The sequence below is a fragment of the Ziziphus jujuba genome, chromosome 12 (assembly GCF_031755915.1).
Source record: "Ziziphus jujuba cultivar Dongzao chromosome 12, ASM3175591v1".
Taxonomy (NCBI): domain Eukaryota; kingdom Viridiplantae; phylum Streptophyta; class Magnoliopsida; order Rosales; family Rhamnaceae; genus Ziziphus; species Ziziphus jujuba.
Genome location: NC_083390.1, coordinates 14,333,388 through 14,347,307, shown reverse-complemented (window position 1 = coordinate 14,347,307; position 13,920 = coordinate 14,333,388). Strand labels below are relative to the sequence as shown.

Here is a 13,920-nt window from a genome sequence, read left to right as displayed (position 1 = left end):
TGCTTTGTCTCATAACACTTAAAGCCTTATCTTGCACTTTTTTTTGGTGAATGCCTTATCTTGCACTTTCGTATGTAAGGATGGGTTTGGAGGAATTGGAGTAGTGTTTTGCATATACATGAAAGAATGTTGATTTTGGATTTCAACTTAGAATTGTCACTTACAATCCAATTTAATTTATCGTAGGAAGGACTTTAAAATCTCCAAATAAACTATAAATTTAATTTATGTATATGTGTATGGATATATTCGTAAGTTTGATCAACGATAAAATTGTTTTGAATACACTTAGAAATTTAGGATTCAAACTTTGATCTAGTTGAAAATCTTCCATCTTAATAAACGAATCTAAAGCTTTTACTTTAACCTTTGTTTTTGGACTAAATTCTTTATTTGTTATCAAAATACTGAAGAATTTTATTGACCCTAAAGGTTCCTAAAAAATGATGGAAAAAATTCATCCTGCCTTTTTAACTTTTAGTGTTTCAAAATTCATTACTTACCACTTTAATACATCATTAGTCAGAAACTAACATAGGTTGATTTATAAAAAAAAAAGGGAAAAAAGTTTTTTTGTATACCTTCATATGGTTGGAAATAAATATTAAAATTAATATTTCAATCCATTTTTATTGTGTGTTACAAAATAAAATAAAATGACATATATAAAATACAAACCAATGCAAATTTTAAATATTTTATTCATGATTAAGAACAAAATAGATATATTTTTTTTAAATCATCCTATATTATTATTATTATTATTATTATTATTATTGATAGTTAGGATATCCAGATTTGCTTGCTTAATCACCTTTTTTTTTAATTATTATTATTAATATATTTTTTAAAAAAAATGAATTTTTTTTTAGTATTATTATTATTACAATTTAGAGTGATTCAAACTTGAATTTGGATATGTTCTTTCAATCATTTAGGCACGGTAAGTGATGCAAATCAAAATCTCCATCAAAATAATTACCTTCATTAGCAAAAGCCCACTTTTGCCCTTTTGAGATACTGGAGCGGTCGAAATTCCTAACCAAAATTGTCGAAATTCCAGTCGAAACCGAGAAACCCAACCACTGTTTTCCATCACGAGGCAGCCACACCGTCTGGAGAGGAGCCACTGTCAGCAACACAGACGACGAGGGTCAGTTGGCCGTCTTAACACATTCCTCACCGTCGAAACCCACACTGTCCGTTGCGAGCCAAGTCGTCATAAGGGTTAGTCGTGCTTTTAGCTTTTCAATTTTGATTTAGGTTTTAGTTTTAATGATTTTGTGGTTAGGTTTAGGTGCATTTTTGGAATTTTGTTAATTTGTCGTTGATTGTTGCTGGAAATCTTCATTTGGCCTTTTTTTTTTTTTTGAGAGGTTAATGCCGGGTTTTATGAGATTTTGGGAAGAAGACGAACGGAAATGGAAATTTCCGACGTAGCAGGTCTCTTCCCGAAAGAGGAAATTGTTTTCCTGCAATCGGAAATTTCACCAGTACCTTTTTTTTTTTTTTTTTTTTTTTTTTGGCTTTAATGCAATGGACATGTTTTTTTCTGCTTCACTTAGCGTGAAAGACTTTTATACCAATATTCATACTCCTTTCGCATATATATGCTGAATTAGGAACAATAATCAAAGACTTTTATACCAATTTGTTTTCTTAAATTGTAGGCGTTGATTTTAGTATTTGTGCTTGAATGCCAACAAATATTGTGAATTTCTAGTGAATTCCCTCCATTGTTTTTATGGGAAGGAGGGATTATTGCCTCCTAACTTGATTATCAGGGTCTGGGAAAAAATTGTTTTTCTGGTTGTGTTGACAAGTCCAGGAGAGATGTCTTGAGCTTTACAAGTCCACTAGCCACTTCGTGCTTCGATTTTTCTAAACAGATCTCTTTCTAATTGAGTGAGCTACTCACTGAAAGGCTTTTCCTTACCTTTTCTTTTCTTTTTCGTATTTGTTTCAATATAACTTTAGTTAATTAACTATTTATTTTATTTTATTTATTTTTTCTGGGTAGTTTCATCTTTTACCAAAATATTAAAAATCATTATATCAGTAACCGCATTTCCCTTTTATCGGAGCATGGCAGATTTCATAATATGCAGATTGAGGAGGATATATTGTCTGTATGTAGGTGGTTTCTTTTGTAGATATTATTACTTGTCAACTTAGGATATTCATGCCCAATTTGACCTCTCAATCCTAAGCTTCAGTTTCATTCCTAAGCTTTACCTAGCCTGGGTATGTCTTTTCCACTGTATTAAGATTTTTTTTTTTCCCCTGCAATGTCCAATACCTTTCCAAATCCTACATCATTATTATCCGTACCCTTTTATCAAATTATGCTGGCAATTATTTTTTCTCCGGGGAAAATTACTAGTACATGGATTTCATGTAGGTATATTAACTTTTGATAATTGCCCTGTAGCCTGTTAAGTTTAAACAATATTCACAGGCTTCAGTTTTCCCTATGTGTAAGAGCACCACAATATTGAATGTGGTTGATTTGGTACCTCTTTGTCATGATTTACAAGGATTAATCCTGATTAGTACCTCTTAACCCCTCTCCAAACGAAAAGCCCGCATGAAAGTAATGAACAGTACTTCAATAGCACTGCTCTACTTGGTAAATTCATGCTTTTATTTAATATTTGTTCATCTTTCTTCATAAAAGAGTAGTCGTGGTTTTTTTGCCTCCTTAGCATGTTTTATTAGGATGGAATATCTGCTTCTTAAGTGCTAACTCTCATTAAAATTGTTGTATGGCAGATTGAACTATGCAGGAGATAGTGCTGGAGGCCCTGATGTCACTGTCAGATGTCAGGTGATTATATAACTGTTTGCTTTCACTCTTGTTTAAAGGATGGTTCTTGTATTTAATGCCTATACCTTTTCCATGCCTGTTGACTTCAGAGGATTTAAATATGTTTCTTCCAGGGTTGATATAATACATAGCATAAAATTTTCTTTTTTATAGCTCTGATTTTTCTGCAATCTAGTTCTGATGTTTGATTGATATATTTGCAATGTTTTGACGTGCACAAATTTTTATCCTATACTCCCATCCACTTTTTGAATCTATTGGTTTTGTTAGTGATTTTTCTACATTTTGATTAAGCAGCAAATAAGCCAGTTATTTGTTGGATTCCTCTGATATCGATGGATGCTAACTAACATTAGATATTTTTGAAAATTTCATGCAACTTGCAATAGAATGCTGCAAGGCATTAGCAAATTAATATTTTATAACGGGTGGCAAAAACTCCTTATAAATCTGATTTGTTGGATATGATACAATTTTGATGAACAATTTATTGTATTCTTCTGGTTAGAGTTGATACATCATGCATGATTCTTACAGTTTTGAAGATTTTTTTTTTTTTTTTTTTTTGGGAGTAATTATGGTCTTGAAGAATGGCTCAACTATTTAGAAATAGAGATGGCAATTTGCCTGGACACCCCGAAAACCGCGGTGCACCGCCTCTAATGGGACGGTTTTTCCACGAAAAATCGGGGCCGCGGGATGGGCTTGGGATAAATCCTTAAGTTCTGAATCGGGGTCGGGCCGGGACTGGAGAATAAAGAACCCGGCCTGTATATATTTACTTATTTTTTTTATATATATTTTATGTATTTGGACTATTATATTTTTTAAGGATGTATTTTATTATAATTGTAAATTTGGACCTTGATGTATTTTATTGTATTTTTATTGCATTTTAGTCACTTTATTTACATTTTGTTCATAAAAGAAAATTTTTTTATATAAATTTCTTAAAAAAAATTTTATATCAATTATAGGGAAAAAAAAAAAAAAAAAAAAAAACATAAACGTGGAAAACCACCCCACCCAGTCTCTAATTGGGAAATCCCCGTCCCCGCCCTGCCTCTAAAGAAACAGGGAAAACCATGGGGACAGGATGGAAAATTCCCCGTGAGGACGGGAATAGGATTTTAAAAACCGGTCCCATCCCACCCCGTTGACATTCCCCTATTTTGAAAGTAGGCTTTTTGAAATTTGTAGCATGGGTTTTCATATTGCCTTGCACAAAAATGGGAATTACCAATAGTTAGGCTCTAATTTCTTCTTGGTTTTCCATTTTTTCTTTGTATTAGATTTCTGACTCAATATCTCCCTCGCTTTTCCTTACAATTTTGAAATGGATTACATTTGTTGATTGCAGTGTTAGATAGTGAGAACAAGTAAACCATATGTAGGTTTTCACGTACATCACCAGTTAATTGTGACTTGCCTATGCATATATAATTTAAGTAATGTAGAGGTAGCATATATGGGGGAAATGAACCACTTTTTTGTTTTGGTCAACTGCCTAATGGCAAAACAATTAAAGAATTAATATGAATTTCAAAAATGGATTTTAAAACAGCAGGTATAGTGGAAAATTTGGAGACAGATTCAATCGGTGGCTTTGTTAGCAATTCCCTTATTCACGCACAAAACACTGAGATTGCTTAGTTGGCTGCTACTTCTAAGGAACATTATCCACGCTTGCTACTTTATCCATCTGTTTGATGGAGTCAGAGTTTTGGCTTTAGGTAGCAAAATAAATAAATGAATAAATTTGGAAGAATTGCCCCAAAAACAAACACACACACACACACACACACATAGATATTTTGTATAATATATTTTTTTCACCAATTATATATTATTCATTAATTGTTTGTTCCTGTGTCACAGCAAAATTGCTTCAGGCAATCAACCAATATCCATTCGTAGGTTTTGGGACTCTGAGATTTACAAAGGGAAGGTGAGTAGCAAGTCGAACTTCTGGAAGATTATCTCAGAGATTAAAAATAAGCTGACAAAGACTCAACTGAAGAAGTTCGAGGAAAGCTGTTTTGGCCACTTCTTGAGGGCCAATGAGATTCAATTCAGTGGCCAAATCGTGAACCAAATGCTATTTAGGCAGTGTGTTTGCGATGATGAGGAAGTGATGGAATTCAATTTTGGAGGTTCTGGTGCTAGGTTTACTCGTAAGGAGTTTGGATTAATTACTGGTTTATGGTGTGGACACCCACACAAAAGAAAAGTTGCTTATTCTACACGTATCAGTGATAGGTACTTTGAGGGTAAGCGGAAGGTCACTAATGCAAAGATATTGCAAGTTTTCAGAGATGCTGATTGTAATGACGACGATGAGAACGATAATGATCGGTTGAAGTTGGCCTTGTTTTTATTCCTCGAGGCGGTGCTATTAGGTAAGGAAAGCATGGCCACTGCATCCCATGAGCATATGCAAATGGTGGATGACTTGGATTACTTCAACTCCTATCCCTGGGGTACAACATCTTATAAAGCTACAATTAAATCAATGTGCAGTGCTTTTCACCATAGAGGTTCACGTCCAGCTAACAAGTCCAAGACGTACAGTTTGTGTGGGTTCCCTTTAGTCTTTATGGTAAGCTATTCATTTATATTTTATTATATATTTGTTAATTGTATATGTGTATGTATATATATATATATATATTTGTAAATGTAACTAACACATAATTGTTTTCTATTGTTTGGCAGATTTGGGGATTCGAGACTATTCCGTTATTGGCTGACACTTATGGGAAAAAGTCTGATGTTACAACATTTCCTCGCATTCTCAATTGGGAGATCACTCAATCACCAAAATTTGATAAGGCAAAAGAACTTGTATTTGATCATCAAGATGTAAGATTTAATATTTGTTAATATATATATATATATATATGTATGTATATATGTATATATGTATATATATTTTTTTCAAAATTCAACTTATACTAAATGACGCCTTGTTTTTTTTTTTTTTTTTATGCAGTACCCTGTGGTTGGTATATTGGAGCCTACTGATGATGAGCTTCCATACGTTGGCAGTATTGTTTGGAGTACGGAACAGCAAAACTACAGTTCTGCACCTATAGTTGGAGAGAAGCCACCCCGGAAAGGTGGTGCAGAAAAAGATGGAGCCGTTCCTCAGAAGACCAGTGGAAAAAAGAAAAAACGAAAACTTAAGGAGGTGATCCATGATAGGAACAAGAAAGTGAAGCCTATAAAGGATCATGCGCAGCTGACAGATTCGCCTGGAGATCATGATGGTTATGCTACACAAGCTGCTTATCATCTTTCATCGTCGGCAGCAACGTCTATTGACCACGAGGCCAATTATATCCCAGCTCCACAGCAGCAGTTGTCCCCAAAAACACTGCATGTTGTACCCGATGAGGTGTGTATGAATTGTATGTTTAAAGTTTGAATAAATTTTAATTTATGCTTATTCTAATAATTGTGTTTATTGTTTTGATCGTTCAGGGATCTTCAAGGGATAGATTATCCATCTTCGAGGGTAAGTTAGTCGGTTTATGCGATAAGGTGGCCGACATTCGTAAAGATGTTAGGAAAGTTTTGGAAAAGATTGCTAGTTGGGAGACCAAGCTCGATAGGATGATGTCAAGTTTGATGGAGCAACACCGAGTATGGCTTCAGGTAATTTTTTATTGGTGATTGCAGCTACCATATATTATTGCTGGTGGTGTTTATGCTTTAGTATTGATTGCCTTTATTATCATCTTATATAGGCCGATAATGATAGTCAGAGGACAGATGATCATTTTACAGACTCCAGTTTAAGAGGGTCTAGTGATGTGGGTGAAGATGCCACTACCTATGTAGGAGATGATAAATGATACGAGGGGGATTTGTTTAGTGATGGTTGAAGTAGTAAAGCTTGCAAATCATGTAAAATCAACTTCGTGTACAGAAAACAAATAGTAATAGTTTGAAAAATCAATACATACTATTTACTAATTGGTATAGCAAATATATTATTGATTTGCACTGGATCTAACAAACAATATCAATCTAATAATCATTGCGTCAATAACAAAGACGGGTCCTACAAATATCATCAAACATATCTGCCGCAGAAAGATGATATAGATTGCATTACTTATAACTGCCTAACCACTTTGAAGCCATTAACTACTTGAAATTGGTAAGAAACAATTGTATATATATGCCTTGATAGATAGTAGATTAGTTTCAATAAATGCCTTGGAATCTGTCTGAATCCGCTTTTTATTGTGCTTATATATTTTTTATTTTATCTTTTTTTTCTGGAGGGACAACCTACATACCTTTAAGTAACATTTCTGGTTCAAATGAGCGATTAGGACAACTAGAATAGTGAAATAGTTAATTTTTTAATTATATTGGACCGATAAAATCAATGAGACCTCGTTGCACTGACCACATCATATAAAAATATAGTTCATTAATTATTAATACATTGCCATCTTAATTCGTAAAACGGACTATCAGATAATGCCAAGAAAAAGATTGCAAAAAAAAAAAACAAAAAAACTGTAGCCATGGATTGGGTTTATGTGTGAACGAAAGACTAATGGAATTGGGCTCATTAATTAATTTGGACACAAACAATACTGAGAAGTATCAAAATTTTGTAGAAAGTTGTCCTGATTCAATATGGCCTTTTCTAACGTGGGTTTATTAAATCATGGACTTCATTTCACTGACCTCTATCGCATCCTAGAATGCTGATAGTAACAAACTCCTAATAAAATAATTTCTAAAAGGTTTATATAATTTTTTATCATAACGTTATATAAATTATACTATATAATTTTTTATTGAAAAAAAAAAAAAAAAAGCATATACGTTATATAGTTTTCTCAGCATAAACTATATAAAAAAAAAAAAAAAAAAAGTTGCAAAAAGAAAACCCAAATAAAACAAATCTCTTGGTTAAGTATAGCATGGGTGAGCTGACGGTGGCCCTTCCTTCCCTGTTGATACCCACCTGCAGCACATTGGTATTATTAAAAGTACCCCTACAAACCTTTTGTCACTTCATAAAGGATAGGATAGGATAGGACATGATCAGATGTGTTAGATGAATGTGCTACTACAAATGACCCTGATCTGACCCTTCACTTGGTTCTGTCTAAATTCATCAAGACCGTTCCTTTGAGGGAAAAGAAGGTCCAGATGAATCCTATCCGTCCGATCAAATCATAGGGTTATAGGGTACACAAATGCCTATACATGAAATGTTATGATAAGAAGGGGCCTGGCTTGTGTAAGTTAAAATGGTACGAAGAAAGCAGCAAAAATGACATTAGTTTTTGGAATAAGGATTGGGATTGATGGGACCCCATATAAAAGCCATTTGCAACAAAAAACGTCCTGTTTTAAGTGACAGGCCGTTGGTGCAGCCCCCCTCCTAGGGCTCAGTACCCTGTTGAGCCTAAAGCCAAAGTGTAAGTTGGGTCTGGGTTTTGGATTTGGGGTTAGGGCTCAGTATAAGGTTCAATCACCGACAGAAGGAATCAGATTACGTGTATCTTTCTCTCTCGGTCCTTGAATGATTCTCTCTTCTAACTCTTTAGTCTTTACCTTCGTAATTTATTATTTATTATCATAATTCTGTGTTTTTCATAATTAGATCCTTTAAAATATTGTTATTTATCGTTTCTTTCTCCCTTTCATGCATGTAAACTCATTTGGTTGTCTTTTTGTTTGTTTTTTTTCTCTTTTTTTTTTTTTTTTTTTTTTTTTTTTTTTGGTTGGAGGAAAGTTGAATGGTTAAATCATTGTTTGTACGATTAATGATTTGCAGTTCGAATTCCTTTACTCTAATTATAAAAAATAAATAAAAAATTACTTAGTACAAGTTTATTGTCATTTTCTTTGCTACAATTTTGTTTTATATTTCAAATACTGAAATATTATACTGGAGTTTTTTGAATTTTTTACTGTTAGTTATATAACTGATCATTTATTTTAATCATAGAACATAAGCACGATTTTTAACTTAAAACAAGATTTTAAAGTACACTGAGTAGCTTTATAGTGCTATTCAAAGTGATATATTAAATTCTTCTTAATAAAAGTTTCATTTTTTTTTTAAATTGATAAATGGAGTATTAAAGATGATAAAAAACAATATTAGAGATATCATCTGATTTATCAAGTTATTTATTAAATATATAAATATATTATATGATTTATTTATATTTAGTTATATTTATCATTTTAAAATTAATTTATCCATATTTAAATTATATTAATATGTTAACTAACCAAATAATAAAACATATATATTTAACAAATAATTTAGCAAGTTAAATGATATGATAAATTGATTTATATTTAATTTTATTTATCTTTTTAAAAATAAATTATTTATGTTTAAATTATATTAATATGTTAATAATCAAAATAATGATATATATATATATATATATATATATATATATATTTGACAAATAACTTAATAGCTTAAATGATATGATATAAAATGTTAAAATGTTGTATTTTCAATTATAATCAATTATTTGAAAAGATATGAAAATGACATTTTTTTAGTATTTTTCTGAAAACTATTTTAATCTCAGAAGCATAGATTCCTTGCATTCCGAACTTTTTCAAATGAACTTGTTTTTGTTTTCATATTAGTTTGAAAATAAGTTATGTACTGTCTCCATTTTAGAATCACATGGACGACACATCCCTATGTTTCTGACATATATCTGTTGTGACAATGACAATTAGAATCTTAGATATACTCTCAAAATAACTATTTATATTATTCACCAAAAGAAAGTATTTAATATAATAACCTAAATAATAAAAATACTGTCCACAATCATAGTTTAAGAAAATTGAAATTTTGACAAAATTGATGTTATCAATATATGGAAAAATAGATTCAGTTTCATCTGAAAATAAATATAATTTCTTTAATATTCACTAAAATTTATAATATTTTTATAATTTAAAAAAATTTTGTCAAAATTATTCATATAAAATTCTTAACAATTTAAAAAAATTCATAATTTTTATGAAAATTTTACAAATTTTCATAATTGTTTAAAAAAATTTATCAAAAAAATTTACAAATGTTATTGATGTTTAACAAAATATTTTTCCAAATTAACCTTACTAATAGGTTTCTTTAACCTTTTGATTGCCTTTTATTTACCTTTTTTTTTCTAACTTTATAAGTAAAACAAAATAAATTGAATTGAATAATTTTGATATATTTTATTTATTAATAAAGTATATATATACTTAGCTTTAAATTTTGTATAAATAGGATTCATTAGTTTTTATAATTATAGGTTAATAGTTTACTATATAATAAGTTTACCCAAAAAAGAAAAAAAATTGACTATATAAAATAGAAAATAATAACATTAAAATACAATATTACAAAAAATTGGTGTTCATATTATCATCAATAACAGGCATATTTAATACAAGATCCATTTAGTTGGCGTATTTAATATAAAATGCATATAATTAGCTTATTAACAATTTTATGCAAACCTAGGAAATACATTTTTTAATAATTATTCATCACATTTCATATTTCACATATCAATGAAAATGAATAAGAAACCAATAGTTTTCAACCACCTAAGAGTTTAATGAGGTATTGAAATGATATTTATAAAATATAATATAATTATAATAATTATTTTATTTATTTTAGTTAATAAATAATTTTATTATTATTTTTACATATTTTTATTTATAATAGTTTATTTATGATAATTAGCGTTTATTATAAATCCATTTATTAAGTAAAATTAATATTCATTTTATATTTTAGCAATTTTTATGGTCAATTTGGTATTAATAATAAAAAAAATTATTTTTTTATGAATTTTTATTAATATTCAATATTTTTCAATATTTTTATGAATATTTTTATATTTGACTTTTTAATATTTTTATCAATACCGAAATTTTAAACTTACAAATATATATTTACCACATTTTTATTTAGATAATTTTTTTATTTGGATATATTACAAATATAATAAATACATATATATGTATATATACATATACATATAATTTTATTTGCCATGTCATATTCAGGTTCAAACTAAAAGCTGGTACAAAGGGGGATGCCATAACCATTACAAGAATGTGATTTGTAACCACCCTTCTCCATCATTTGTAACCACTCTTCTCCATCACCGGTACTTCATGTCTTAACTATTAATTGGTTCCTGGTATGGATTCATTTAAGTTAATATGTCATTTATTAATTGGATTGTGCTATGAGCCTATAATTTGATTTTTGCATATAGCTCCAACTTACATATATCTTTTTTTTTTTAATATATAATATTTTTTAGTTTTAAAATTTTATAACATCAAAAGTGGTTTAAATACAGCTAATTAATTATTGGCACATCAACATAAATCTCTTCTTCTTTTTTCCCTTAAAAAAACCATAAGTCTTATTAATGAGGGTGACAAATGATGATAATTAGCAAGAATTAAACAATATATATAACGAAGGATATTAGAGCTGCCAAATTTAATTATCAAAAATTTGTTAAATATCAATAATGACATATTTTGTTAATCATGAAAATGTATTCAATATGATAATAAATAATATAATATAATTTGGAATTAAAGATTTGGCGATCATAGCATTTAATTGCATAAATAATTTATTTTGCTTGGTCGTTTGACCTTTGATTTTATTATGGATTCACCAAAGTTGGTAAAACTTAAAACAATAGAGGCAAGCACAAAAAGATGGATCAAATTTAACCCTGCCAGGGTCCCTACCCTTATCCTGCCAAAACCCACGTTTGCTTACCAGTCCTTTTGTCCCCTTCCAAATGGTCGTGCAGTACTTAAAAGTGTAGCTGACGCACCCAGTTGGAAAAAGCAAGCAATGCTAAGAGATTAATGGTGGGAAAAAAAGCTGTGCAGAAACAGAAAGAAAAAGAAAGAAAATGTTTTGTGAAGGATGATCGAGAGTGAGAAAGATGAAGAGACAAAAGTGGAAGTCGAAAGTCAGACTTCAGTGGCTCTCCTTTAAAACCCTTCTTTTCTTGGCTCTTGTTTTGTTGTTTTCTTCCCCCCCTCTCTCTCTCTCTATATATATATATATATACATATATATTTATATATATCTGCCTACATATTCTTGGTTCAATGAGCTGGCACTTCACTGTCTCTGCTTCAGTGATTTGGTACTGTTCCATTCCTTGTGGGTCCCAGGGATATATACGTATACATGTACATGCACAGATATCAATTTTCTCCACTATCATATTTCCCTTTGTCGGAACATATAGTTACGTTGAATATCTATTATGATTTGTTTTGGTAAACAAATATCTAGTAAAGTTGTAAGTGTTAAAAATTACCACATGAATTTACCCCAAAAAAACAAAAGCGTTGAAAATCACCATCTGTCCAATTATACGATGAACTTAGTATTTAAAATATCAATTTATTCCGGTAGTCAGTTTCTCAATTGTTGTAATAGTTTTTCATCAAAATTTTATTTTTTAGTAGTAAAATTTAAAAATATATTTAAAGTTTATACAAATCTTCATAAAATTCATTTATTTTATAGAGTTTTAATAATTTATTAAATTTATATAAAATTTCAAATATATTTTTAAATTTCAAATTCAAAAATTCAAAAGTTGATAAGCAACATCTTAATAGAAAATCTATCAAAATGCATGATGAAAATTTGAATGTTTATTGAGATACAATATTTGATGTATTTGATAAGTTATTATGTTTTCACTTTTACTAGGACATCTTCTTAATTATAACTCCAGCTATATATATTAGAATATTTGATTTTATAAAATTAGGATGTAATGCATAAATTAATGCAAATTACTAATTTGCTTTGACTGATCTACACTATATTTAACAAGTATATAAATATATTATAATATAATAGATAATGTAACTCACTTTATAGTAGGTTATATGAGAATAAAATGGATAAAATTACCAAAATGAGTAAAATTGATCAATTATGGATAATAATATTAATTTACACTATTTAATTTTATTTTTATTTTTAATATAAAATATAATGAAAAGGTGAATTTTTTTAATAATAGTAAATTTATAAAAAAAAAAAAAGAACAAGAAAATTTGTATTATTTTCTTTTTTTTACTCCTATTTAATATTTGTGCCATATGAGTATCGTATGACCATAAGATGAGACTAAATAGTTTACTTATCAAAATCTAATATATATTTACATGCAATCCCTCTATTGTAAGTTTGCATGCCAATTATATCACAAGCGTATGTAATCTCAACCTCATAAAGTTGGTCACACTAAGGATATGGTGGGCATTAAGTTTTCTAAAGTAAGTAAGATCACCTACTAAATGATAGATGATGCAAACCCAATAACATATTGTGGGATATGAGTCATCTTTTGTCTATTGTAGCATTTTTGTATATATTGATATAGTTTGGGTGATTTAATGTTTTTGTATATTTTTTATTTTTTGGTCAAAAGCATTTTTGTTTATTATGCTAGCTACCGTATGTGCATCTGTATGGTCATTGGCATGTAGAGGTAGCTATGCAACTTTTATCAGATGTCACTGCTGCTCTCTGTCTAAAAACTGCAAACTATTGCGTATATTTTTGTTTTGCTTTTGTCCTAAATCATACTTTTGCAAAAGCAAATATTTTTTTTTTTCTGTTTCTACGTCATGGACAATTAGAATATCTTTTTACGTATCTTTAATGCATTAATTAAAGCCCGTGGAGAAAAAGTCTCAGGCAGTAAATTAATGAGGCTCTACGTATGTGCTTGATGAGCACCTTTCAGAGCTTTTTTCTCTCCACTCGCTATCAGTACTTCACTCCTCAAATTGGAGGAAATCTTCTACCGAAAAAAATGAAAAAAAAAAAAAAATTGGAGGAAATCTTCAACACTGTTGGGGTACCAAATGGTACTAAAATTTCTAAGACAAACACTTGTAGAAGTCGTACATGCAGTCCATGTGCTTGTGCTTTGGAAGTTTGGCACTCCGCAAGTATAAAATTTTTTTTTTTCATCAAATTGACACATTCCACTATTTCAAGGTCAAACGTGCTT

The 13,920-nt window shown here is 29.8% G+C and overlaps 1 protein-coding gene across 2 annotated transcripts; it reads left to right on the top strand.

Annotated features, from left to right (window-relative positions):
* The first annotated feature begins 943 nt into the window (after positions 1 to 943).
* LOC107428899 (uncharacterized) lies at positions 944 to 6,829 on the top strand. 2 transcript variants are annotated; one of them, XM_048463246.2, is made up of 7 exons: positions 944 to 1,227; positions 2,773 to 2,827; positions 4,706 to 5,426; positions 5,543 to 5,689; positions 5,820 to 6,224; positions 6,311 to 6,484; positions 6,577 to 6,829. In XM_048463246.2, exons 2-7 carry the CDS (start codon positions 2,781 to 2,783, stop codon positions 6,682 to 6,684), a joined length of 1,602 nt encoding a protein of 533 aa, XP_048319203.2. In that variant the 5' UTR covers positions 944 to 1,227; positions 2,773 to 2,780; the 3' UTR covers positions 6,685 to 6,829. The 2 variants fall into 2 exon arrangements, with proteins under 2 accessions (XP_048319203.2, XP_048319204.2); XM_048463247.2 differs by lacking the exon at positions 944 to 1,227 and adding an exon at positions 1,587 to 2,629.
* Positions 6,830 to 13,920: the final 7,091 nt, after the last annotated feature.